Source organism: Tyto alba, unplaced genomic scaffold (assembly GCF_018691265.1).
Source record: "Tyto alba isolate M040663 unplaced genomic scaffold, T.alba_DEE_v4.0 Super-Scaffold_17, whole genome shotgun sequence".
Classification (NCBI taxonomy): Eukaryota; Metazoa; Chordata; class Aves; order Strigiformes; family Tytonidae; genus Tyto; species Tyto alba.
In genome coordinates this window covers 17,766,705-17,793,554 of record NW_024881279.1, presented here as the reverse complement: position 1 = coordinate 17,793,554, position 26,850 = coordinate 17,766,705, and the positions used below count along the sequence as shown (strand labels likewise).

General features: G+C 37.6%; 1 protein-coding gene across 9 annotated transcripts in view; it reads right to left on the bottom strand.

Moving 5' to 3' along the window:
* Nucleotides 1-26,850, bottom strand: part of TENM2 (teneurin transmembrane protein 2) — a 693,894-nt gene that overhangs the window by 119,829 nt on the left and 547,215 nt on the right. For all 9 annotated transcript variants that reach the window (XM_042790512.1, XM_042790513.1, XM_042790514.1 and 6 more), the window contains 2 exons: nt 12,702-12,824; nt 1,386-1,591 (listed from right to left, as the gene is read on the bottom strand). In XM_042790512.1, coding sequence (XP_042646446.1) covers nt 1,386-1,591; nt 12,702-12,824 — 329 coding nt within the window. The remainder of the gene's footprint in view (nt 1-1,385; nt 1,592-12,701; nt 12,825-26,850) is intronic.

Below are 26,850 nucleotides of genomic sequence, written 5' to 3'. Positions count from 1 at the left end.
AGTTTGTGCATACACATGGGCACAGATCGCTTAAAGTTGATATCTCCTTGAAGACAGTATGAAAATACTTTCCCTATATGGCAATATGGAGCAATGCAAGTATGTTAAAGCCTCTTGGCTTTTAGCTTAGATCATGCATTTTAACCATTTATGTAATTGCAGTTTGCTTTGCCAAATAATAATAACAATAAAATAGTAGTAGTTCTTTGTAATTCGGGGCAAGGCATCTAGAAATGTTAAATGAGGCATTCCCAAAAGGGACCATGGAGTTTGCATTTGTTTTTTGGGAATCATATACTAAATAGGGCATTTTATTTTTAGGTAACTTCTGAATAAAGAAACAATTTTTAATGGCAATGATATGCATGAAGGAAGGGGTCCTTTCCAAAAGCTGGTTGCAATTTCTGCTTCCCTTGCACTCTAAAGAATGGAGGCTCTTTCCTTTTAGTATGTGTAACTGCAAATTATTTCTCACTACAGTTCTAATCTAAGAAAATGAGAATCTTTCCATTCACATTAATGAGTTTTCAATATAACAAAAATTTTTCTCTCTGTAATAGAAAATATAGGTATATCTCCTCACAGAAAAGAAATTAAAACACTCACTGCACAACCTAGAAGAAAAAGATACTTAAGTTTGGTCTCACTAACTTTAAAACTTATCTTTACCTGCAGCCCTTAGCTCTGCACAGTGACCTCTGTACAGGGTCACTGTAAAAATGTGGTGTTACTGGGTTTTCATCTCTGAGGCTGGTTAGAAATCAAGAAGAATTGGGTTTCCCAACTGCAGGACTTGTCTCATGCCTGACTCAGATATTATACCTAAATACCATCCTTGAGGGAAAAGTAGTAAAATTAAAGGTCTCAAACACATGGCCAATGCATTATGTTCTCAAAAATGGCTGGGTAGCAGTCATGCCAAAGTCTGTTGCATACCCCAGCAAAGCCATTCCAACAGCCTGTGGAGATTAAAACTTCTATGAAAACAGAAAATTATATGTTAACACATCTAGCTGTGCATGCATTCCAGCCGTACACAGTGCTTCAATACTGTGAGTTGAACCAACACCACTCATAATTTTTGACTGGTGTATAGCCAGATAGGTTTATCCCAATCGGTGCCAAACCTTGAGTGCCAAACTGTAAGTTATCTTAAAAACCTGAATGGCAAGAACATTATTTATTACTTTTTTTATCAATGTACTGTGGTGGTATGTAACAACCTAGAAATCTTAATATCAGGGTATTCAGTTAAATATCACAAATTAAATAATTCTTAGGAATCCCTAAGCTTGAGCTCCATGAGGTCCAACATAAATATAACATGGATGCTCTAGACTTTTGCATTTTGACATTTGAGGCCAACAATTACATTGATAAAGTACCTGGGCATGTGACGGTGGGAGTCCTCTTCTTATATAAACACCAAAAAGAGCATCCTTCCCTAAGGATATGTTGAACTTCAGGAACTGTGGCTGGCTGATATGGATCTGAGACCTCCAAAAAACTCCAGGGGGCACTTCCTGGGTGACCCTGCGGCCAACCTCTGTTTCTCCGCTATCTATGCTGCTATTCCTAGCGACCCATGGTCCTACGAAATAAAAGCAAATACAAATGAAATGAGATAACTGCTTTTAATATAGGTATTTTTATTTATTCAAGATGAATATCTGTAGCAATGCCACCTTTTAAATCAAACTGTAACTTTCTTATTCTGATGCAATCTGCCTGCTGTTTCAATCAGCATGTATGAATTTGGCCCCTGTATTTGAAGTAAGAAGGCTGAGGAGCATCTGCAATCCTCTAAACCCTCCAACGCTTTAATTCTGCAACTGCTCTTTACTGATCAAAAATAGCAACAGTAGAGAGTCATTCAGCATATACAAATCTCCCTGTGCTCTTTTCAGTTGCATCTTATACACAACCAGGGTATAAAAAAGTTATCAGAAAGGTGAACTAGAGGAGTAACTTCAATCTAAGTGAACTGATTGCAAATTTTTATTACCACTGTTTGATATAGTAAAGTTGTCCAATAAACTTCATGTCATAGACAAGAGAGTTGACAGAAGAAATGAAACGCACAGAAGAGGATTTAGAGGACAGTTCTGTATTCTAACATGCAGCTTCTCCTCCTTGAAAGAAATTTAGTACAACTCAGTGTGCTGCCTTTTACACTCTCTCTGCCTGAAGGAGGGACCATCTACAAGTCGTTCTCCCTCTTGCTGTAGTTAGTTAAAATCCATCATTTGATGGTTCTTCAGCATGTATTATTGAAGACAAGATACAAGACTTTTCTGGTTGAGTGCTCTGGATTCCAGCCCATGAAATAGTCAACCTTTAAAACATGGTGCAAATCCCTTCTGTTCTCAGCTGAACAGGATGGTTCTGAAGCTACACATATTTTAAACATGGAGTGAGATACGTGAAGAGTTAGCAGTGCTTTCAAGCTACAGTATGTAGCAATGTTTGATTTTGCGTTCCATATTCCCAAACAACATGGTGATAAATCCATTTTTAAATTATTACAACAGACAGCATAAAGACCAGAAAACATCTGTTAAGAACCACAGAAATTTAAAGGCATCATTAATATCACTATTAACACGCACTGGATGCTAGTGATACCTCTGACACAACCTGACAGTATTTGTTAAAAGCTCAGTGTTTACTTAATTTTTTTTTTTTTTCATGGTGTAATGCTATTTTCAATAAATGGCAAGTTACTTTCAAAATATATTCTAGCACTGTATGAATGTAACAGGATGGCACAGAATGACATGTAATTCCAGCAGGTAAGTACATAACAGCTTTTCCGTCTTGACTATCTTTAATTGAGAGAGCTGCAATTGGTTTCAATTATAGATTCCAAATTATCTATGTTAGCAGCACTTACACTTGTACATAATGAAACAGATATTATGTTGGCAGTGTTTTGAAATGGTAAAAGAATGCTCTGAATACCAACTGCTATATAGTTTTTGGCAACTTGTTTGTTTTTTCATTTTCTATGTTAATGGGTCTACAATAACATCACAGCACTAAGAAAGAAAGAAAGCAGAAGAAGCTGCAAAGACAGTCTGCAAAGGAAAATGGCTGAGAATGTCAAGCAATGTGCCTTGAGAGCCGCCCAAGAACACAGATATCAACCAGATTCAAACATGTAATATTTCATAAAAACTGCATGATTTCATTTCTAATGGATTACTGCAACAGAGGATATCTCCTACCTCAATGAAGTCAGGCACTATCTCACTAGAATTTAAATTAGTCCTTACCCACATGGATAGGAAAACCAGGTACAGAGCACATAAAATCACCTGTTGAATGCTATACTGGAATCACCGCCAGAGCTGGGAAGTCAGCGCAAGACTGAGGGCTCCTTCATGTCCTTTGACATTACACTTACTTCACAATTTCAAGTTATGATAACAAATGATGAATTTTTTCAACATTCTTATAAGTGTGCCTTAAAGTATTTCTTCGGAAGCAGACTGTGCATACTTAAATGAACATTAACTGTATCCAAGCTGAGAAGAGACTCCTTGACATACTCTAAAGAACCTTGTTCTTCAGGATCAGTATATTCATAGTCAAAGTGAAATATTCAAAGAATAGGCTATTTCCAGGAAGTATTACAGTAGGCATTATTATTATGATAAAAGCTGTATAAGTAATAAAAGTGAGAAGATTAATAGACCGGTGCCTCTTCCAGTATTCTCTGTCCACAGGCTCCTTATATGCAACACTTATCTGCATTATGTATTTTTTTCAGTTTGGTTAATTTTGTGTCTACAACAAAGCTGCTCCAGTCCGTGGATGCTCGTGCTAATCTTTGACATAGTGAATGCTGAAGTCAGTAAGTCTAGCCTATTTCTGAAATCCGCACATAAAATGGGTAGAAATCTGGAGCTTAGATCTGTTTGAAATCAGTAGCCTTCTCCCACGTTGGAATCTGCTTCTCATTTAGTTTCTTTTTAAGAAACACTTTATACTTTTTAATACAGTATATATATATAATACTTTATACTTTTTAACACAGTTCTAGAATTCAGTGGAGCAGTGGCCATGTATATTCAGAGATATGGCAGAGATATTCAGAGTATTAGCAGCACAAATCAAATATTCCAATTAGTTAAAAAATAAGCAGCTTATAGTCACTTACCTTGTTATAAGCATATATATACAACATATATATAACATATATATATATATATAGGGGATATTAAGTACTGAAACGACTACCAACAGACATAAACAGCCTATGCCACGGGATAAGTTACGAAAATGAATCCTTGTCAGAACACTCAGAAGTGACATGGTGTTAGAATGCCCTCATGCACACATTTGCTTTACAAATTACTGAAGCATGTGTTTCTCACCTATGCCAAAAAAAAAAAATATACTGAATATTGCTTCAGCCACTGTGCTTCACTCTTCTCCAGTGCAGCAGGGTTACTGAACATGTAAATGGTAAGACCACCATAGCCTCTGTTGGAGATTGTGGTTTCATTGGTTATTAAAGCAGCTCCAAAACACCACCATCAATGACTTTTGCTAATTACACTGCTTCCAAGACTGCTGCGTATATATTCCCCAGAATTATAACTTTGCAAATAAATTTAATTCTTATGGAGGCTCAAGTTTTAGTACTTCTGGTTGAATTTAGCCTTAGCCTTCTTTGATTTTCCAGAATTGTGCTTTGCACTTCTATCTGGGAAGAGGCATGTTTCAGGAGTCAAAAATCCTAAAATACATCAGTTAAGCCAAAAAGAGAATATTATAGTCATCAGGAGAACCAGAGTTATATTCACACTACTTCAGCATGCATGTCAGAGGTAAACAAATATATTGGATGTCAAATTTTCCCAACAAAATGTTAACAGAAAAAGACCATTCATTTCTATTTCTTACGAAAATTTTGAAGTTGTTAGCCTAAAAAGTGGTGAAAACTGCAGATAAGAGGATTGAAATTGTGATTATCAATCAGCCTAGAGACATGATTCTGGTTTCTAATACTGAAATGATTCAGTTCAGTTTGGCATTATCTTTGGAACCATCTCCCCACAGATGCTCTTTTTTTTCTCTACAACATAAGCAACCTGGTTTCTAGTTGCCTGAACCACTCTTTCTGGAACCGTGCAGCATCTCAGGAAAATGTACCTAGGAAGAGAGCTGTGACAGCTGAAGAAGTTCAACATAGCAGAAGGATTTTAGGAGCAGGTTAGATGAGCAACTATCACAAATGATCAAGATACACTTAATCCACAACAAAGAATGGAACATAGGGATGACCCTTTATTTCAAGACTGTATTTTTGTAGTATGGGATGCCTCTGCTCTATATTCAGCCCATGCCACATCTGTGAGAAACAGCTGCTGCCTCACCTCTGGCATGCTGAAAGGAATCCTTAGTTTTGCTTTTAAGAATTTAATACATGACATCCGTTTTTCACAGCTCTCCATTACAATGCTGAAATAGCACGATTTAGAAATGCTTGGAGTTCTACTAAAGTAAGTTTTATATTTGCAAATTTAACTAACAACTTGTAAAGTTTTAAGTCCAGCAAGCTATCAGAGCTCTAAAGATTATGCATTATTGAATCATACTCTCATGAATTCCTGCTGAGTTACTCTTGTTGGTAGGAGACACAAAACTAGTGAGAACATCTTGTTTCTACTCCTTGCTTTGACACAGCCAGTGCACCTGAGTTGGTCATGATGTTCTCAGATGACTACTTGTAAACCAGAAATATCAGCAATGACCTGTTAAAAATTCTCACCTTGAAGATGAGTAATGCAGAGCAATCACATAAAAATACTACAGGAGGTGTCTCAATACTGACCTCTTCATGTTCCTTCCTCCCCAAGTTAGAAATATAGAAACTAAATGCAAAGTAGGTATGACCACATAACCTCTTTTCTTAGTTAACAGGCTTAAGTTCATTTTTTCAAATCTGATAAGCAGAACATCATCCTAGCTTTATATTTGCAGTGCCCTTTTTCTGCCTTTATAAACTGTCTCTAGAGACTCTTAAACTTTTTTTTTTATAGCTCCCTTCAGTTTTCCCTTCCTAATGTAGAGAATGCATCTTGCCACCTGACTCACTCCCCTCCAGCTATTTCTAGAAGCTTTTCCATTTTGATGGACCACTGCAGATCACATTCAAAGAACATCAACTGCATTTAAGTGAAGTTACAGATGTGACAAAGTGACAAATCTGGGAAGAAAGACTAACCCAAACAATGGATATTATTGTGAACAAATAAGTCCCAACATCATTATTTCTGCTGTGGGTGACTGCTTAGAGTTTTGTCTGTTTATCTCATAACCCCATGGATATTTGATTATTTTTTTCTGTGATTTCCTCTCTAGAAACATCTATAAAAGAGAGTTTTAAAAGCATACTTCTTCATCTTACCCAGGGGAGCCATTTCAATCGCTCAGTCAAACATGTATTTATCTACTAAATAACACTTATTCATTTAAACTGCTGTGTTATTTACCCAGCTGAATTACTATTTTGGCATATACATTTGAAAAGACTGTTTTAGCACTCAAGTATATTTGCCTTTGAAGCCATCAAATAGGCAACACATGACAACAGCAATGCAAACTCCCCCTGCTAACTTGTCAGCAGGCCTCATCTTTGAGCTGGAGGTCAGTTGCAAGGTGGCAGCTGACGGGACATGCCCAGTCAGCCTTTAATTTAACTGATGTCAAGCAGTGTCAGCGATGGAGGGAGGCAGAACTGTATCTATACTGAAACCAGATATACTTGACTGTTTATTATAGGCTCCCCTCCCGTACTGTAGTTAAAATTAAAAAATAAAAATGAAATCTGGCTACCAGCAGTGTCACGCTACAGACATCACATTTAAATAGCAATTAACTCCAGTGCTTTGACTGTGTGCCTTTGCAACGGTGATGACTGTAAATTGTGTCTTGATAACACTCTTGAAAAATATCTAGCAGAATAACTATTCCAATGGAACTATAATGAACTACCAACATCATTTGGACAACTTCAAATTAAATACAAGGAATAAATACCACCAATATGGGTTAAAGAGAATTCTCTTTCACTTCTCTTCTTGTACTTCTGCATTTCTTATAAATCACTGCTGCAGACATAGCCCTCCTTATCCTTATATCTAACTTATTTTTCTGTTGTTGTTTGTTATATAGCTAGGGATTTTCAGAGATGACTCAGAATTCCGAAGAAATTTATGGTACAGCTGTGTAAAGGAAACGATCCAATATAAAAATACACCTCACTGACTTTTTGGCAAAACAGAATGCATGGGAATTACTATAGTTTTCAATGATAGCTTCACTTTTTCCTCAGGTAAATTTGTTATTTATATGACTGGACATTCCTTATTGTTTCACAAAGGCAAACAAAAAAAAGTAGAAAATGTCTTCTCTATACAAATTTCCTCAGTGGAAAAAAATCAGTGCTATGCACTATTACCACACTGATCACTTCTTACATGAACTTATGCTTCAAAATATCTGCTACTAATACCTAAGCGCCCTAGGACCCAAGTCAAAACAGATTCTTCTTGAAATGTGTACAGGAGACTGACTGATGTAAAACAAATTCTCACACCTTGAATAAAGTAAAAAGTCAGGAAACGAGAGTTTGGAGAAGCTGCTATGACACGTCTTGAACTTCAGTCATGCGGAAGATGCTGAGGTACTAATGAGCTCTACTTTGTGAGGTGAGAAGGAAGGAAGCTTCTGAATTTGTATGAGCTTTCGTGAGTCCAGTAAAACAGCTTCTGAAACAAAATCAAAATCTCAGATTTTCTGGTCTCTAATCCGTATTTCTATTGTGGCAAAAAGAAATTCTGCAAAGAGAGAGTCTGCTTAAGACCACTGCTCTAGCTCAGCTGCAGTCAAACAATTTGGCCCTGCAGGTGGAATTAAGAAACATGCCTTAATACCCTGATACACCTAAAAATTTAGGCACATCTTAGCATTCACGTGGGCACAGCTTCCCAAGATTCATTGTTTTCAGAATCAAAAGCAAATTATAACTGAAATAAAATTAAGATCTGTCAGTTCACTGCATTTCACAAAGAACAAACACATACTAGCATGAATTTCTACATCAACATAACAATCATCTCTGATGGTACATAATACACTACATCACCTAACTTTAAACACAGCAACTCACACTATCACCATCAACACAATCACAAAAACAAAACTCCTGTTCTGTTGAACTTAGTCAAACACTTTGCTATTGCTAAGACAGCCCTAGAGCCTGATATATTTTCAGAAGACCACATCTGAAAGCCTTCATAGCGTCCATATTAATACTTCTGCTTGCTAATGTGTTAATTAAGATCTACATTGCATTAGCCACATAACTACTTAGTAAGATTAATCCACCTGGAAAATGATGGCATGTCTTGATTAAATTGAATGAAGGTAACGGAAGTGACATTTAAAATACATTGATTGTTATTGCATTTTGATCATCTGTTTCAAAGCTTCTGAAAGGAAATAGTAGAAACCCAAAGATTCATGCTGTTTACACTGTTAATGAGTTTTCCATCTTTTTATCTTTTGCAACACGACAAAGAGTTCCCTCCAGTTGTTCCCAAGTCCTTACACTGTCTAGTGAGTAGGATTAGGCTCCAGCAGGAACACAGCTGTGGGTAGCACCAGCATCTCAGGCAGCTGAGTCAGGACCTATTCTATTTGCATCCAAACCCCACCTGATTCAATACGTAAGGTGGCAAATCTTCCCATTTAATAATTCTGTTATTCTTTTAACATTGCCTGTCTGCTGCATTGCTGATAAAATATCTTAACTATTAGGAAATAATCATTTCTGTGTGCAAACCAAATTGTGACTCAGAGCTGCAGCATCTGGCAGAGGTCTCAGCATCATCTGGAGAGAGCTGAAGAAAGCCTATACAGCTTCACAATGACTGCTGAGTTTAGCATTCAAGGCAGATTTCTTCTAGATTAGTAGAAATCTGTTTTTCCCCTCTCTCATCTCAGGCAAGTAAGATGGTGTCAAATTTAACAGCAAATTTAACTTCCTTAATTTCAGTACTGCCGTTATATTTTCAATGCTGAATTTGATAAGTGAAAACAAGCTGATTTTGATAATTGGAAACAAGTATTTTTCATGACACATCAATACTTTACCATTTAATTAACTATAATTGTCTTTTTGAAATCCACACACTGTGGTAGGCTTAGTGAAATATCTCATAAACTGAGCATGAACCTGGATCAAGCTGGTTGGTCCAAAGACACATAAACCCCGGATTATGTGAGTATCAGAACACAAATTCAAATCTACCTTTTCCAGTTAGTCAACATATTTGTGGTAACTGGAGTGATCTTTCAGGTCTACAATCCTTGCCCATAATTATCTTTGGTGTCTTTTAAAATGTGGGTTTCTAGGATCAGAAACCACAATCTCTTACTCTGTTTTTCAGCTTTATAAAACCATACTATAGCAAATAATTAAGATTTAAAAATACTAAGCCAATTTTGAATTAGTAGGAAATTTGTTAAATTTGTGAGCACATCACAGATAGTATCTCATAAACAAAAAAACCCTACACCAAAGCATTCTTTACTTGGATTTGCAGCTGGAGTTGGTTTGGATATTTCCACATAAATGGCAGTTTATTTTAGGTGTTCTCTGAAGTTATTAAAGTTGACTTTTATAGTATATTCTGTCAATTAGAAAGGAAACAGCACATAGATAGTCACATATTTTATGGAAATGTGTGTGTCTAGCCTACTACATAATTTTAAATATAGAATATATTTTTGGCATAGATTAACAGAATCTGGGCACAGAAAAATCCTATAAAGTGATCTAATTCACTTCTTTGTGAAGAAGCAATTATTTCCAAACATGCCTTTTTTTTTTTTCTCCCTTTTTGTCTAATTCAGATTTATTACACCAAAATTCTAACATTATCCTTATGCAACTGTAAGAAACAAATGGGCTTCACTCTAAGAAAGTTTTTTTTTAATTTCATTGCTATCTATCTCATCCCTGCAGCAGTTCCACAGCAGTGCTAACTTTCTGGGTATTATGTACTATATAAAGGGATAGTACCTTATTATTTGTATTAAGAAAGGAATTTTTCTTTAATTTTGTCTCTTAATCTAAATCCCTGGTTCAGCAAAACCTCCAGAGCCTAAAGGCAAAACCAAAAAGCTATCTTGGTCAGAACATGGAGGACTTCACCTGCAGTTTTACAGCAGCACTGAGGATTTTTCTACCCATTGCACTTGCCCACCCCTTTCAGACATCCACAGCATTAGTGAGATGTAGTGTGTAATTAAAAAAAACCTGCAACTGTGTTATCTTAATAGTGAATTTTGTTTTCATTCAGACAGGAAACTGCAGTAATAAAGTAATTTACAATCCTCTTAAATTGCAGCTTTATTATTTCATACTAGAATTTAGTCTCTTAATAAGGAACAAGCAGATCAAATTGAAATATCTGCCTTTTTTTTTTTTTTTTTCCCCTTTCAAATTGCTCTACTTTAAAATGCCTTGCTTGCTGAGTAGGCACAGCTTGCGTTTAAGTGGCCGTTGTCAGTCTAGGGGTTAAAGGTTTCTTTGGGAGACCCATGTTTTGAAAAGAATGGCTTCATCCTGAGTTGTGTCAATTATAGAAAGGTCACTCTCCACTGCCAGAGCCCTGAGCCCTGCAATGGTTGTTGTGTTAAAAGCTGTCAGAGGCTTTCCTAAAAACTGCTGGGATAGCAATATTAACGTGGACATAATAAAAGGAAAGGTGAGATAGAAAAACTTTTCACCTTTCCCTGCTATAAGAATATGTGTTTTAGATATTCCTTGTGTTCATCCAAACCTGTCATTCATATTATTCCACTGTGGAAGATTACTTGCCTAAATATTGTTCTCCCCCTTCCCCCAGATTATCAACATTTCAGCAACCTTCTACAAAATGTCAGAAGAACAAGTAAACTTTTCCAACATGCTCTGAGGCAAGCTAACTGCAGCAATTTAAAACACATCTAGCAGTTCTGTCTCCTGTCTCCTCTACAGGAGGTTACCACTCCCAAAACAGCCAGCATCTCAGCCTCTTCAAATGTGCAAAGCTAATTAGAGTGGGGCTGGGATAAACTGCCAGAATTTGCACTGAAGTGCCCCAGGCAGATGAGCACATTCCAATTCAACAATCCTGCTGCCCTATATTTGCACAGAGATGGCAACAAAAAGCTGCAGGGGAGGGAATTTGGAAACGTGTTAAACACTGCAGTTGCCTGCTAAGTGACCATAATTGCAGACCTGAGCTCTTCAGGTTCCTGCCTAAAACCATAGGGTCTCTCACCTGTGCACAATCTGGAAGAAGTTCAGCAGTAATAGAAACATTCTGCCTTGTACTTTGGGATGTGCTGGTCATCCAGTTTGACCCTACAGTCAGTCAAAGATGAAAGCCAAGCCAACAGCTGTCTGAAAATCTGTAGGTTTTTTCCCACCACTAGGATGTATGATTTCACGAAAAGGAGGAAGCCAAAATTAGCCCCTCCACAGAAAATGAGAAGAAGCTGAGGTGCAGCAGCACCATTTACTGAAAACAGAAGCAAATCCATGAAATGATCAGGCACACCACTGAACAGCTCTGCTTCCTTTCCCAGCTCTATTTCAACTTTTTTTTTTTTTTTTTTTTTTTTTTTTTCAAATAGAGCCAATGCAAGCATCCTGTGTTAGCATTTGTTTCTAACATGCTTCAGAAATCAGCAAGATTAACACGAGCCACAGGTCTGGAGACCAAGATGATGCTCAGCTCTGAACAATACTTCTGTTGACCAATAGCAAGTGCCCATACTTCTCTGTTTCAGTCACTCCATCCCACCTTCACAGTACACTAATGCCTGTGAGGTGCTTTGACTAATTGAAACATTTTGTTCAGCCTTATCATAGCTTTTGTAATAACCAGGGAAAGCCTTATCACGATGTAGCAAAGAAAACACCTGAACCTTGCCAGTAAAAATCATTCAATTCAAATGATTAAAATCCTTTTCATGACATGTAATTTCTCTGTATTTTTAATACATGCTTTCTCAGTTTAAGAAAGTATTTCTGTTTCTAGATTTTCCCTCATTCTTCTCACTGCCCTGTCTGTCATCCTCCACTGGAACAGTTTTTCCTTAGGAGATACAGAGCTGTTGCTTACATTGCTCATACTAGCATCACAGAACAGATTATTTACTACGGGACAAATTTGGCTGTCCTTGATGTTTTCTATTCTATCCTATTAGAATTACATCTGCAAAAGAAGAAAACATGGGAATTTGTTCCCTGCTGGACTTCTCTCTCTCATTCAAGCGGTACAATGCACTTCTCTTAAGTCAAGCTTTTTCTTTTCCTTTGCGACCTTGAAATTATACCCGGAAACAGGACACAGAGCCAGTAAAACGTACATTTTTTGACCGAGTGCTCCTTCCTTAGCGTTTGAGGGAGCACATCTTCATTAGTAGATGAGGTTCTAGAAATCACGCAATTCTGTGCACTAACACGTGGAGAGACAGAGTAAGAACAGCCACACCCGGGCAACGAACCAGCAAACGACCACCGGCTGCAGAGAAAGCACCCGCGATGCCAAAAAGAGCCTTTTTTCCAGGGCAGGTTTTGCGCGACCGCGGCGTGAGCGGAGCGCGGGAGCGGAAGCGAGCCGCCGCCTCACCTCTGCCGCCAGATGGCGCCGCCGCCACGTCCTCCGCGCCCGGCAGGCCCGGCCGCAGCCCGTTGTTGAAGGTGTGTCCGTCCGCCGGCCGGAGCTGCCAGTTCAGCCCCAGGAGGTGCATCGCTGCCGGAGACACAAAGGCGGGGAAAACAAATCAGTGCGCCGCGCGCGGAGAGAGGTGTTGGGGGAGAGGCTACAGATCATTTCAATTAAGCGTCTTGGGGAAAACACGGCAGAGCGACTTGTCTCAGGGGAATGCGAATATGCTGAAAAAAGGCAGGAAAAAACCCCAAACCAAAACAAAGGAAAGCCCTGATGACTCACATAAATCTGACTTTTGTTCAGTTATCAAATCTTCCAAATACCCAAAATAAAGAAGGAAAAATGCTTACAATCCAATGTATCAAAACAGAGAAGTAAGCATTTTCTTCAGACTTGTGCACCACCTCCTGATTCACATGTTACAGGGGGATACAATCTTGGAAATAAAGTGCTACTGCAAATACTAGCTCCGAGTTTATATATGATAATTTATATGTTTATTATAAAATTAGCTTTAGCCCTATGTACACTAATGACATTGCAATGCAATTATTTTGTGTTTATTGCAGCTTATTTAAATCAACAGATTAAACAGCCTCCGTCTTCATTTTGTAGATTAAACTTTCCTGACAAACCCAGGTCTTTGCCAATCCGTTGACCTCCCAGTCTTCGTTAATGCAGCGCGTGAAGCTTGGCCACCTGGGCCACACAAGAAGGAGCTACATAGAGCTGCAGCTGGGGAAGGTGCCTGCTGGCAGAACTTTCTGGTGGCAGCGCTGGCTGGCGGCAGCTCCGGCTGGCCCTGTGCCGGAGGCGGGCCCTGTGCCGGAGGCGGGCCCTGTGCCGGAAGCAGGCCCTGTGCCGGAAGCAGGCCCTGTGCCGGAGACAGGCCCTGTGCCGGAAGCGGGCCCTGTGCCGGAAGCGGGCCCTGTGCCGGAGGCGGGCCCTGTGCCGGAAGCGGGCCCTGTGCCGGAAGGGGGCCCTGTGCGGGAGACAGGCCCTGTGCCGGAGGCAGGCCCTGTGCCGGAGGCGGGCCCTGTGCCGGAAGCAGGCCCTGTGCCGGAAGCAGGCCCTGTGCCGGAGACAGGCCCTGTGCCGGAAGTGGGCCCTGTGCTGGAGGCGGGCCCTGTGCTGGAGGCAGGCCCTGTGGAGGCCTGGCCGAGGCCACGCGGCTGCACCTGGCACGCAAGGTACGGCCTGGGAGAAAGGCCGAGGCATCACCTTCCCAAGCGCTGGAGTTAGAGGCCCTGTGGTAGGGGCTAACTGAGTAAGTCCTGTGCATAATGCATGAGGCTTGACAGGTCTGAATCATTCAGCTAGTGGATTTATGTGCCTCTTCACCTTGTATAAACAGAAGCTACCTGAATACATCTCCATACTTTCATCATATTACCCCTGTGGCATCCTCTCGGTATAGAGGAGCGGTGAGGGACAGAAAAGCCCACAAAGCTGTTTTTATTCCCTTTCTTTACATCCACCACCAGCACTCTTACTGTTTGCATAGGATGGATGTAAACCTACATACCACAAAGAACAGCATTTCCAGTTATACACTAAAACAGTGTTTGAGGGAATTCACTGTCAGTTTAGGAGCAGAAAATATGTATGATTATGGGCACCCTTAAAATTGTTCACTTCTGTTCTTCAGATTAGCAGACATTTTGCATCCAATTACAAGCAATTGTAGAAGAGCTGGAGTGGTCACAAATGGACCAGCAGTGGTCACACAGCTAAATGTTCAGAGATCAAACATTAGGGATAAATAAGGGAAAAGATTTATCCCAGGAACTGCAATTTACAGTGCTTGAGACATCACTCAGACACATAATTTCCGAACACATGGAATCCATTTAGATGTGACCGATTCGTATACATATTCCTGAAACCCAAGAAAACAAAACAAAGCACCCCCCACCCCCAGAATCCATCTATCCCAAACCCTAGATATCTATGCAGAGTTGAGCCTCCATATTTTTGACAAAAGCAGCTGAGAAGCAAGACAGCTTTCACAACATCACCTTCCTCTAGACATACCCACTGACCATGCAGATGTCTAAGAATAGTAACTAAAATCACAAGGCACTTTGTGTGAAGAGGGAAGTTGCCAGATTTTGCATTTATTCTGAATTTGCAAAGTTTTTTGCTATTAGGAAAAAAAATTGAAAAAACATTAAAGCATCTGCTATTTTAAAAAATACCAAATATGAACCTTAGAAGGATGTTTTGCTGAGACACTGTTGAAAATTTATTTCTAGGGAATGTTTAAGAATTCCTGATTAATATACAAAAATTTTATGTGGGATCAAATGTTTTATTCATTTAATCTTTTTTGTTTTGCCGAAACATTTTAAAAGGCTTTTCAGTTTAATCTCAAGCAACTAGTTTTTTTTTTCAGTATGTCAATGAAACTGAAAAATTATTCACAAAGCTCAAACAACAGAAAAGTCGCTAGCTTATACAGACTCTCCCCATCAAGTGAGACACATCATCTGTGCTATAGATGTGAGAGGGCCGGGGGACACCAGGTAGCAGAGCAGCTTGTGGCATGGTTGCACTGTCAGCAATTCCCACATGATGCGTACACACCAGTGCTCCGGAGTTCAGCTGGACCACCCCCATAAGCACAGAGTGCATAAAGATTAAGTGAATTTCAGAGTCCCAAAATGAAAACAAGTCAGAGAGGAGAATTAGACTTTTGTGTTTTATACTCTCAGTGTGTCCATGCAAAGTTGCAATTTTTTACAATTTTATTTTATTGCAAATATAACCATAAATGTAGGTCACTTGCAGAGATGAAAATCTGCTGTTTCAAGTTGTGAACCATTACTTAAAACAAAGACATAAGGAAATCATAACTAATAGTCTGTCCAAGGGAATTGCTGTTGCTAACTTATAATTACCAGGTAAATTTGGACAAGGAATTATAAAAGATCTTATTAACATGGTATCAAGAAAAACTTTGATCCATCTGCTTCCAAGTACTCCACGATTTCATTAATAACTCCATTGCTCTGTGGTTTAATGATAGATGCACATTAGGTAGGAGCAATTATAGCTCCCTCTTATCGGGGCAGGGATTTACATGTCTGCTACAGTCCCTTACAGAGACAGAAAAGATGACAATCTCCTGCACAGCTCATGCATCCATTACATGATCTACAAACTTCCACTAAGACAGATGAAGTCACAAACATGAGGAACATTCACCTTCTACCAAGAATACTTTGAGAAAAGTATGTCACAGGGGCCTGAGGGGAAAGCTCTGTGTTTGCATTGCATATAGCAAACCTGACTGGCAGCCAAGCAGGGAGAACAAGGAGGTAGCTATTCTCTCCTGCTTCAGAACGCCATGAGATAGCAAATTTATATGATTAACCTTTTGTTCTGTTAATCAAACAAAAATGCCTTCAGCAAAGGAATAAGTAGAAGCCCGTTTAATTAGAAATACGGGGATCCACTCAAAATTTGAGTGCATGTGTGTGAGAAAAGAAATTTGGGCTAGTGAATTTGTGCCTGTTTCCTATTTTTTATAATGTGGGTCTTGGGGTTTTTTTGAAACTACAACTAAATATTCTGTGATGCTGTGGCTTTGCCTTCTTCACCAATAACATACTTTCATCAGATATTACAGTACTGGCCACATTTTCTCCAAAGGATATTCACCAGACAGATGAGTTTGGATACTCAGCTAGAGCCAAAGCTGACCATCAAGATGAGTGCTGATTTTCCAAAACAGCCCACTTCCTTGAACATATTTACAGGGCTCCACATTTAGTTTACAGATTAACCTTCAGGGACAAAAAAAAAAAATCCCTGAAGATTTAAAACACAAAAAAAGTGCCATTTTATCTGTTACATGTGTGATGTATTCATAAATCATATTTTAGAGCACTTATGTACGTTTTGTAGGTATTATCTGGGTTTGTTTCCTTTTTTCCCCTCAACATTTAAGCATATTTTCTGAGTTCTTGTCTCCGATATCTCATTTTCAAACACTGAGCTTGTCAGAATTTTTCTGGTTCATTTAACACTAGCATCTAGTAACTCATCATAGTGAATTGTGTATTTACATTCTCTAAAAAATGAGAATATCGAAACAGTAAATTTTGAAGTGAAACCTTTAAGGTTTAGGTAAAAAGTAATAATCAGTCTCTCACTCCCACCCTATCAACACACACATACACACAGAGCAGAAGCACCTGGAAGCTAAACCTGCATGCCCATCAAGAACAAAAGCAGAGAACTAGTTCATCACTCCAGGTGGTAGAGCTGTCAAGGATCAATGTGAGACTTACATAAGATAGAGATTCCTAGAGTGAATCACGTATTATTTTAAGAAAACCCAAAAGGTATACAAATCCACAAAAAAATGACAAAATGTACGTGCAAAACTTTCTTGAATGTTCTCTAAGACTCGGTAGTGTCCCCACATTCCTCTTTCTTTCAGTCTTCTCTCATTCTGGTCATAAACCCAATGCTCACTCCATTCAGAGTTTAGTCTAATGGACAATTGTTTTCAGGCAAAGAAAGCTGTCTTCCCTTTGTGTTGTTCTGTCACTCTTGACCATGTATTTTTAAAATGAGACACCTCTGATGTCTTCATGTGCTAGAGATCTCCCTGTAGTACAACTCAGAGCAACAACAATAAGCAGGGCAGAATCAGGTTTTGCACTTATCCCTTTACTCCCTGGTATTCTTTCTTAAAGGGAGAAATACGCAGATTAATGATCCACCATTTTCCCCATTCCTACTGCATCTTCTCAGTTGAGGTCTGGAAGATATGCATCGCTTGCTTGCTAGAAAATTCAGTATTTCCTAAGCAACTCAAAAAAATGATTATAAAAGTGAACAGAATTCAGAATGTTTCCATGTATTAATTTTCCAAGTTGTCATCCTTACTAAACCCTAAATTATTGTCATCCACAGTGAACCTGTCACACTATGATCTCACCTTGCCAGGATACATCTGGTCATATGTTTAACCGTAACAGACCAGCCTCTGTACATGTGAAGAAGAAATTGGTCCATTATATCATGAACATTAGGAAATAAGCACTAAAAGCACATTTGCTATATGTAGGCTACTGTATTATAGGGGAGTGGGAACACTAGAAGTTTCCTTCCCATCCACTCATGAGATGAACAATGATGTAACTCTTGTTATTCCAGTATACTTTGTTAGCCTTGAGCAACATCAGTGTGATTTCCAAATCAGGCCTAATGAATCACAGACATGATGAGACAAAAGGTACCTAATAAATCTTAGCAGTATGTAATTTTAGAGTATATACATGCAAAGAACTATCTGCACATCTATTTTTTATTTCATGCAGTATGTATGTTGTTTTAATGTACCACAATATTTGTATGAAGCAAAAGAAGTTTAATGTTTTGCAATTCTGAGTGCATATAGATGGGTAACATAGATAACTTGAAAAGAATAAATGTATCCCAAAAAAATAAAACATAATTAAACATTATTGCATGCTTACTTTGTATTAAATGTTATGCAGCTGAGACTCGTAGTTCTGTACTAGTTACTGCTTCTTGATCATGCAACAGAACTCTAGGAACAACAGAAATTGATCTTACTGATCTCAATTATTATTCATAAAATAACAATTACTTAAAACACTAGCAGCATAGTATTTTAATGTTCTACTACTATTCCTCCTGAGAAATAGGTTCAAGTTCAACCCAAGTCACAAGTGAAACAAGTGTGTTAGGCCTACTCCCTTGTGATTACTTGCCCCCGTTACAAAATGAATGCACAATTCATCACAACTGACAACCTTTCCTCAAGAGACACGTGAGACAGGAATAGCAGGGGTCTGAAAGTCAGAAAAGAGAAATGGAGGAACTAGGGAAAAACTTGCACGGTGCCTGAAAACACTACACTTGATTTTAACTACTGCATTCAGGTGTCTAACTGAGGAGCATGGATTATTGGGTAGCTATAACAAGAAAAATAAGAAGCTCTTACTGTTTTTTTTTTCTTTCCCTTAGCTCCTCACATCTGAAGAGATTACAGGTCAGTTCACAAACACCCACAGTCAGAATTCACTGAACTAAATCAGTTGAGATCCACATTTTGCTAACGTGATTTTAACAGAAACTCAACACAGAGAACAGCTAGGCTTTGTTGGATAAGCAATTATGCAAGCATTATTTATGTACAAGGTATCTTATCACTGTGGACAATCAGTAAAACTTCTCTCACAAAATTTGGACTTGGCAACAAATATGCCTGACAAAGTCTGATTTCAGTAAGTCGTAGATGTTTTACTGAGGACAACACCATCCACTGGTCGATAATTTTGTTGGCCATCCTTCAGCCACATTTGCAGCAAGAGGAATACAAGCACTGTCCGTATGCAGCTAGAATGGAATATATGACTCCTTAAACAATGGCTGGGGTAGTTGTCTCAAAGACAGCTGCTGCAGCCAAGTACCTGGACTCACAATTATACTAATGCCCTTTCAATTCTGTTACTGGCAGAAAGGGACAGTGTGTACAGGAAGTTCTAATCTGCGATTCCTCCAGTTTAACACATATTAGATTGCTTGGAAAATACTTACCAAAGGATACAAGTCTCTGTTACTTAAAAGAAGTAGTCTTAAAATAAACAATGTGAACAAGTAGCACCTTTCCTTGGTAGAGAAACAATGATGTCTCTCCTAAAATTCAGGACTAACTGCCAGAACTTTCTATTCTTCCTTGAATACCTAGTCTGCCTGTGACATGGATGTCTGGGTCCTCCTGAGGGTATCCAAGAGATCTCACAAAAAAGTCATCACATTCCTGGACCTTTTTCTAAAAGCAAAACAAAGGCTACATGGCTTGATAGGTGGATGTCTGCCATTTTTGATACATTATCTACAGTAAAGTTTAGAGTAGTATTTTAAAAAAATCCAGACCTAGCTTATATGATATAATTCCAAATGGAAAATAGGCCGTGAAGGGTGGTGGCACAGTCTGCTGCTGATATTGCATTATTCAAGAAAAGGGATGACTGAGAACTGCATAAGGACATAATGCAACTGAGCAACTGGGCCATAAAATGGCAGATGAAATTCAAACCTGGTTAAGATAAAAAAACATACGCTGGATAGGAGTAATCTTAACTCATATATAAAATCATGAACTCTGAACTGACTGTTATCAAACTGAAGGGAAATTCTGGGCTAGATGATAAAGTTTCCAGAAAATTTCAAGTCAAATACTGAATCACTATGGGAAGAGCAAAGAAAGCACAGAATATTGTTATGCCACATGCTCTCATCTCAGAAAACCCAGAAGAACCAGAGGTTGTAACATCAGTAGGGAAGAGTACATATATGAGTTGCCTGTTCTTACAAGACAACCACTTTTGGATGCTAGATGTAAGTTAATGGATTATTCAACCCAACGCAGCTGCTCCTACACGTATACAACACTCCTTGGTGTATCCACTGGTCCCAATGCTTCTTGAAGCTTTTGATGCATTTTTATGCCCTACACTGTACCACAGCATGTCACCACCTATCCACCAGCCCAGACAATCTAAGGAATGTTTAGGTCAATGCAACATGGGCAAGCCCTTGAAATTTTATGCCATAAACCGTTTCTTAGAAGCAGTATGATTTTTAGGTACCCTAGGGTACTAGCTTCAGTACATCTAAATAAGCTGAGAATGTAGTATATAAAATGGGAGTTGCTGGTATACCACAGTCAGGTTTCTCAACCCAGTGTAGTTATTCACCAGCACAACAGTGAATACCCTATTTAATTAATAGCAAAGCAGTCAGTTATGATTATGAGAGACATATTTTCAAAATATCCTTGGAGATCTCAGGGAGATAAGAATTTAACTGTGACATTTGATACCAGAGATTAAAGAACAGGTAAAAAAAACCAATTCTCTGGACTACCAGTACTTAAGGAATTTATGAACTTGTGTTGTAATGTTAATGACTAAGAATCCTACAGTCCTCATGTAAAACATTTGGATGTACTCCTGATCACACTGTCTCTTCTACTTCTGAGCATTCAACCGTTTGCAGAAAAGGTTAAAGTAGCATTTCAAAAATAAATCACTTGATCTAAATTTAATATTACTGTTGTAGAATGTATGCAAAAAGTACTGTTTATTGACTGTGAGCATTGAAGCTCAACAATTAATAGATAACTTTCATGGTCATTCATTGTCAGTAAATCATCTTAATTATCAGTATGCTATTTGGTATGCATCATGTTTTCTTTAATTTGGGAATTCCATTTAAAGCATTATGAAAACACACAACTTTAAGAATTAACAGATCACATGATTTTAATTAAAACAGTAAGTTTGCCTGTGTTATGACTAGAGAGCACAATAATGAACCATTTTCTATATTCTTTATCCTACACATAACATTGAACAGGACCTCTCACTTCTCAGAGTAACTTTTTTCTTTAGTTTACAATGTTGAAAATGGAGAATTCCATTAACTACAATGGCACTGCTGAATATTTTTATAACTTGTAACATGTTTTTTTCCACTTCCCCATGAACTGAATTAAGTTGATATTGTTACTCACATACAAGCTTCTATATGCTACCCATCTACAGGTTTATACTCTTCTTAACTGTGCCTGAGATCTTCAGTAGTTTTACTTAAAACAACAACTACTTCCTGTAACTTTCCAAAGAGAAAGACAGTGTATTTTCTGTCTAAATGAGGAAAGCTGTGAGGACTGATTACCCAGTATGTTTATGTAACAATTAATGTCATAAATAGCTGGCTACCATTTGTGCTAACTTTCTCACAGCTGCAGAGAGAATACAGCACTGTGCTTCTTTAACCCAAGAGTGATCCTATAAACACAGTCACAGCAAAACTTAATTTCAGTACCTCACTTTCTAGGACATAAGCTGAGGGAAACAGAGGCAGACCCTTATCTTTGCTTCTGCAGTCTTTGTAAGGACAGTGCTTGCTGTGTTAAGAGGGGAAAGCACGGTGCCTCGCCTCTACGGCAGAAATGTCAGGCATGCTCCTTCCGCTCACCAGGGAGACACAGGAGATATCGTGCCTTTTTAAAAACACAATGGAAAGGAAAGTTGACTTCACACAATCTTAAACATAAGAAAGCAGTCCTTAGGCATAATTTCACCCTCAGCATGTAAACTCTTTTAGACAATAAACACTTTAAAACAGGGCTTTTTCTTTAAAGCATCCAGCCGAAGAAACACTTTATAGACATATCATAACAGTTCTGTGAATGAGTGTATTGTTATAATCAGCAGCAAAACTTCTGCTGGGGATTATTAATTGCTTTCCTTTGAATGAATGTTATTAAAGATGAAAAAGGAGTTGGAAGGAGGACTATAAGATGGTTCATTGTCACTGTGTTCATATGGAAGAAACAGGGGGACCCAAAAAAAGCAATTATTTTTTTTTTTTTAAATTGGTCACACACCCACTCCAAGCTGACTGATTTCTTTCCCCGTGCACGTCAATAAACTGAATGGAATGCATTTTCAAAGCACAGCATGAAAGATATACCCACAAATCCCATTAGTTGTAATGTGATTTGTGTGCTTATCTGCCATGCAATGCTTTGAAAGTTCATTCCTCTATGTCCAACTTCAATCTTTCTACTTCCAAAAATACTTGAAAAGCTTACACACACTTGCAGTTACTTTGGGGGTGGGGAAAATTGGAGGATGTGAAGAACTGGCTCCCAGTTCCAAGGAGAACAACAGGCAAGCAGAGTGGCAGCTGAGCATTGTACCTTGGACCGTTGTTAGTTCCCCAGTCGCCATTCTGAGTGGGATGGAGAAAGAATCCCTAGTTTAGACTTTTCAACTTTACTTGTTTCAATCCTCTTTACTGAAATGTTTTGATTTTGTGCCACTTTGAGCAATCTTTTTCTCACAAGAAGGGTAACAGCATTGCATGCTACCTTCAGAATCTGGAATCTCATGACAAAGACCTTAAAAGAGAAGCAGAATACAGTGCACTATTCATTTATTCTCATGACAGCCCTTAGATTGTACAGAGTGTAGAAAACTGGCACAAGATCAATCAGTTCCTGAGACTATATAAAATAAACAATAAACTCACTTCTTACGGCAATTTTAAGAGTCCAGGCTGCAATCTTTTTGGTCTTACATAAGAACTAGATGGCTGTAACTAATAAGAAAAGTGTTTATACTTTTATTTACCTCATACAGCATCTTTCAGCCTGGAAGGTCCCAAATCACATTATAAAATATCCACTTTACCAGCCTTGCCAAAATGCTGCCACTTTTGAAATAGGCTTAGAATACCAAAAAGGGATGCTCTTGACTAAAACACAATGGAAAAACTTTTTTTTTTTTTTTTTTGAGAAATTGTGAGCATTTAATGTTAATACAAAGAAAATTGAATCCTATTTTAATTTCACACCTAAAAGACACCATTATCATGAACAAATACCCAGCTTGTCTTTATTCTGTTTCCAAGAGGAGGAGGAACCTAACTGAGAATTGAAACTGGTGTTTCAAGGAATATAGACACAAATATAAACTCTTAAATCACTGATGCCTGAACTTATAAGAATTAGAGTAACTGCTTTACTTTTAATACTGAATGTAACCCTAGGGGATATCATGTCAAACATTTATTCGACTATGTTCTTCTTTCAAAACTGCAACTTCCCTAATCTCTACAAACACGTTGAACAAGGTTTTCTTAATCTAACTGTTCCAAACCATTCAGACCTTGATGCAACCTCTGAGTGTTAGCCATATTGATAAGAAAATAGTTTTCACCTTTATTACTCCTTTGCATACACTAAATGAAGTGGAACTGCATGATTGTGAATGGCCAAATTTCTGTCCGCAGTGCAAAATAGTGTAACTTCTAATACATAATATATTCTTCCCTTGATAGAAATTACACAGAATACTTTAATTTAAGCACCTGACTGTAAAACCTTGCATGAATGATAAAATTTAAGGCTTTACTCTCTACACAACGTAGTTATTGGAGTTAAAAGTTCATTACAAAGAGGAAATAAAGCCAAAGTTGAGAAGTAAATATGATTTCTTCTACCAAAGCTTCTCATTAATTTTCAACACTATAAACTGTTTATACTTCTTTCACAATATGCTTCAAAAGGTATATATAAACATAGCCTAAATCGTATCTCGTTATTGAGATAAAGATACAGATTATATTTAGCATCTAGGCAGACTTAGACCTTCTATGTGCCTTGCAAAGCTGACATTGTTAACATAAGGCGAATTAGATGTTCTACTGATCCACAATAGAAACAAATATGAATATCATATATACAGATTTTATTTGTTAAATATACAACCAGTCAGTTACAGCCTTGTAACTCATATTCCTTTCTGGGTTGTTTTTGTTTTTTTTTTTAATGTTAACTTTTTAAAAAATAAACAATTATCAAATTGGACGTTAGTTATGTTTTTGAGAAAATTTTCTTCCACTGTCCTTACATTATTTCTGTTAAGCACTTCCCATAGTGCGTTTACTATAACTGGGATATATTCTGCTTTTAATCTTATACCTGTCTTATTCCTGGAAGGTTTCCAAGTCTGAAGTTTGCTCCTTTTGCCTTCACAGGAAAAATAATTTTTCTAACAAAGCAGAGACTGGAAGCTTGCCCTCCCGCATCTGTGCCTTTTCATCTTCCTCTCTAGAATTCTAGAGCAAGTAAGGAAGTGCAAGCTGCAAGTGAGGACATGATTTCAGTGTGATCACACCAATATGGAAGTACATCAGAAAACAGAGAAATCAATGAAGGGTTTATATAGTGTCAGGAATTTAGTTCCGGATTGCTGCTTTATTTTGAAGTGGCAGTTACAAATTTTCAGACTGCAGCAATATACATTCTAAAGGAATTTCTGTGTGTACATGCTTGTGTGTCTGTTCATATATGATTATCAGTTGCATCACTAAAACATCCTGTTACATAATTTCATCAGCAATTATAGGAAAGAAGAAGAGCGTGCATAAGCATTTTAAGTCCCAAGAAACATTATGATAGCACACCAGTCTACCTAAGTCCATTTCAAGCACTGTGCCCCACACATAATGGAAGACAATTATATTTAATTTGGATACCTGCATCCCATTTCATCTAAGGAACATCATCATAATATACACTGAATTACATTTTAATATTTGTATTACTCTTCTTTATCTATTTTGTCTTAAATTGCCTTTCATAATATTTTTTTTTAAGACTAGCTCAATTTGATCTTCTTCTTGATATAACAAAATTCACAGCAGAGGTAGTAGAAATCACTGTTACAGATGAAGCTGCTGTCCACAACAGAAAAATGAAGATAGCTTACTGTACAGAGCATCATGAAGCTTTTTGTCTTGCATACAAAATGGTAGAGAAGCCAATTCCACTGTCTGAGGTCAGCAATGCAGAATGCTCATCATCAGCCAGTTTAGAGCCATTTAAAATCAAGCCCCATTGTAATCAAGGTCAAAAAATATTGTCACTGACTTAGTGGAGAGAGCTTCACTTCAGAACTCATCTATTTATTTTAAGTATTTGAGACTGCAAATATCATAACAATGCCTGAAAAAATAGTGGTTTCTACAGGCAACAGCAATGCAACACAAACAACTTCACCCTCCAAAGTCAACAGTTTAAATTCAAGGATGAATTGGACATGAGTGATAATACATTAGCATATGCATCACTGTATACAATTAATTAATGAATCCTAGAATAAAATATAAGCTAGACTATATACCCCCAAAACCCTTTGCCTTCAATTACATACACTTTGTAAAGCATAACTGAATTATGTTAAATGATTAATACAATAAATTTTAATATATGTAACAAGATTACTTAATAATAGCAATACAATAGCTGGGAATTATCCTTCAAAGAGAAGATAACTTACACTACAAGGGGCAAAAAGCAGTATATGGTAGGTAGAACTACACATTAATACTTGAGCTAACACTCAAATTCTACTTGTTCATGTCTGTAACACCCAGCTGGCCAGCAACCAAACCAGGATTATATATATCTTTTTTTCCTTTGACAGATGAAATAGTAAATAAATACAATATTTAAAAAAAAAAAAAAAAAAAGAAATCCTAAACTATATTGAAAATCCATCTAGCATTTCAGCCTCAATCTTCACTATGAAATTTATTTTTCTTTTTTTTTATTACCTTTCAAGCCTTTGCTTCATCTTGGAAGCAGGTATCAAAACTGCTCCTTGATAACTTAAGAGAAAAATGACTAGAAACTCCTCAGTGTCACTGTATCTGACAAGTTTCTGCAACGTATTTACCTCCTTCTTTCACAACATTACTAACATTTAAGTACTAACATTAAGCACTAGAAAGTGCTACAGCTGAGATTTTTTTCCATCCATTTCAATTTGAAAAAGATGCATTTGATTTTATGGTCTAATATAGAAAATCTGCTTCTGTCTACTGGAAGTGAGTGTCCATGCTAATTAGTGAGAAATAAAATACACACAACCTTTGTTTTCCTGGGATATGAACAGAAATTAAAATGAAGACACTACCAAACCTATTCATAAATCTTTACAAATCTCACCTTCTAGGACAGGTTTAAAAAAAAAAAAAAACACAACAAAACCTGTGATAACACCTACAGAGTTATTTCACCAATTTTTCCATTTAAATGTGATTTTGACAATTTAATGACTGCATTCTTTCAAAAATAACAAAGGTATTATACGACTGTCACGTAAATGTAACTCAGGATTGCTCTCAGTTCATAAAATTATTTCAGAAATCTGTTCACATCCTGTGCTTTTGCAGAGTTTACATAAGATGTAGCTCTCATTTCATTCTTGAAAAGTATTTTAACATTTGCATTCAAGTCCTCAGAAGTAAATTTTCAGTTCAGATGCAGGATTAACAAATTTCCATCCCTATAGTAAGTACATTATGGCATTTTATGCAAAAGCAGTTCGCTTTTTATAGAGGACCACAGGTCTTTGGGACGAAAGAGTCTCTGGTGCATTGCATTGTTAGCACTCAAGTTGCAGAAAGCACCATGAAAAAAACCTGCTTTTGGACTGTGCTTTCTAAAACATAATATTACCCAGTGCAGTAAGTAATGAGGCTG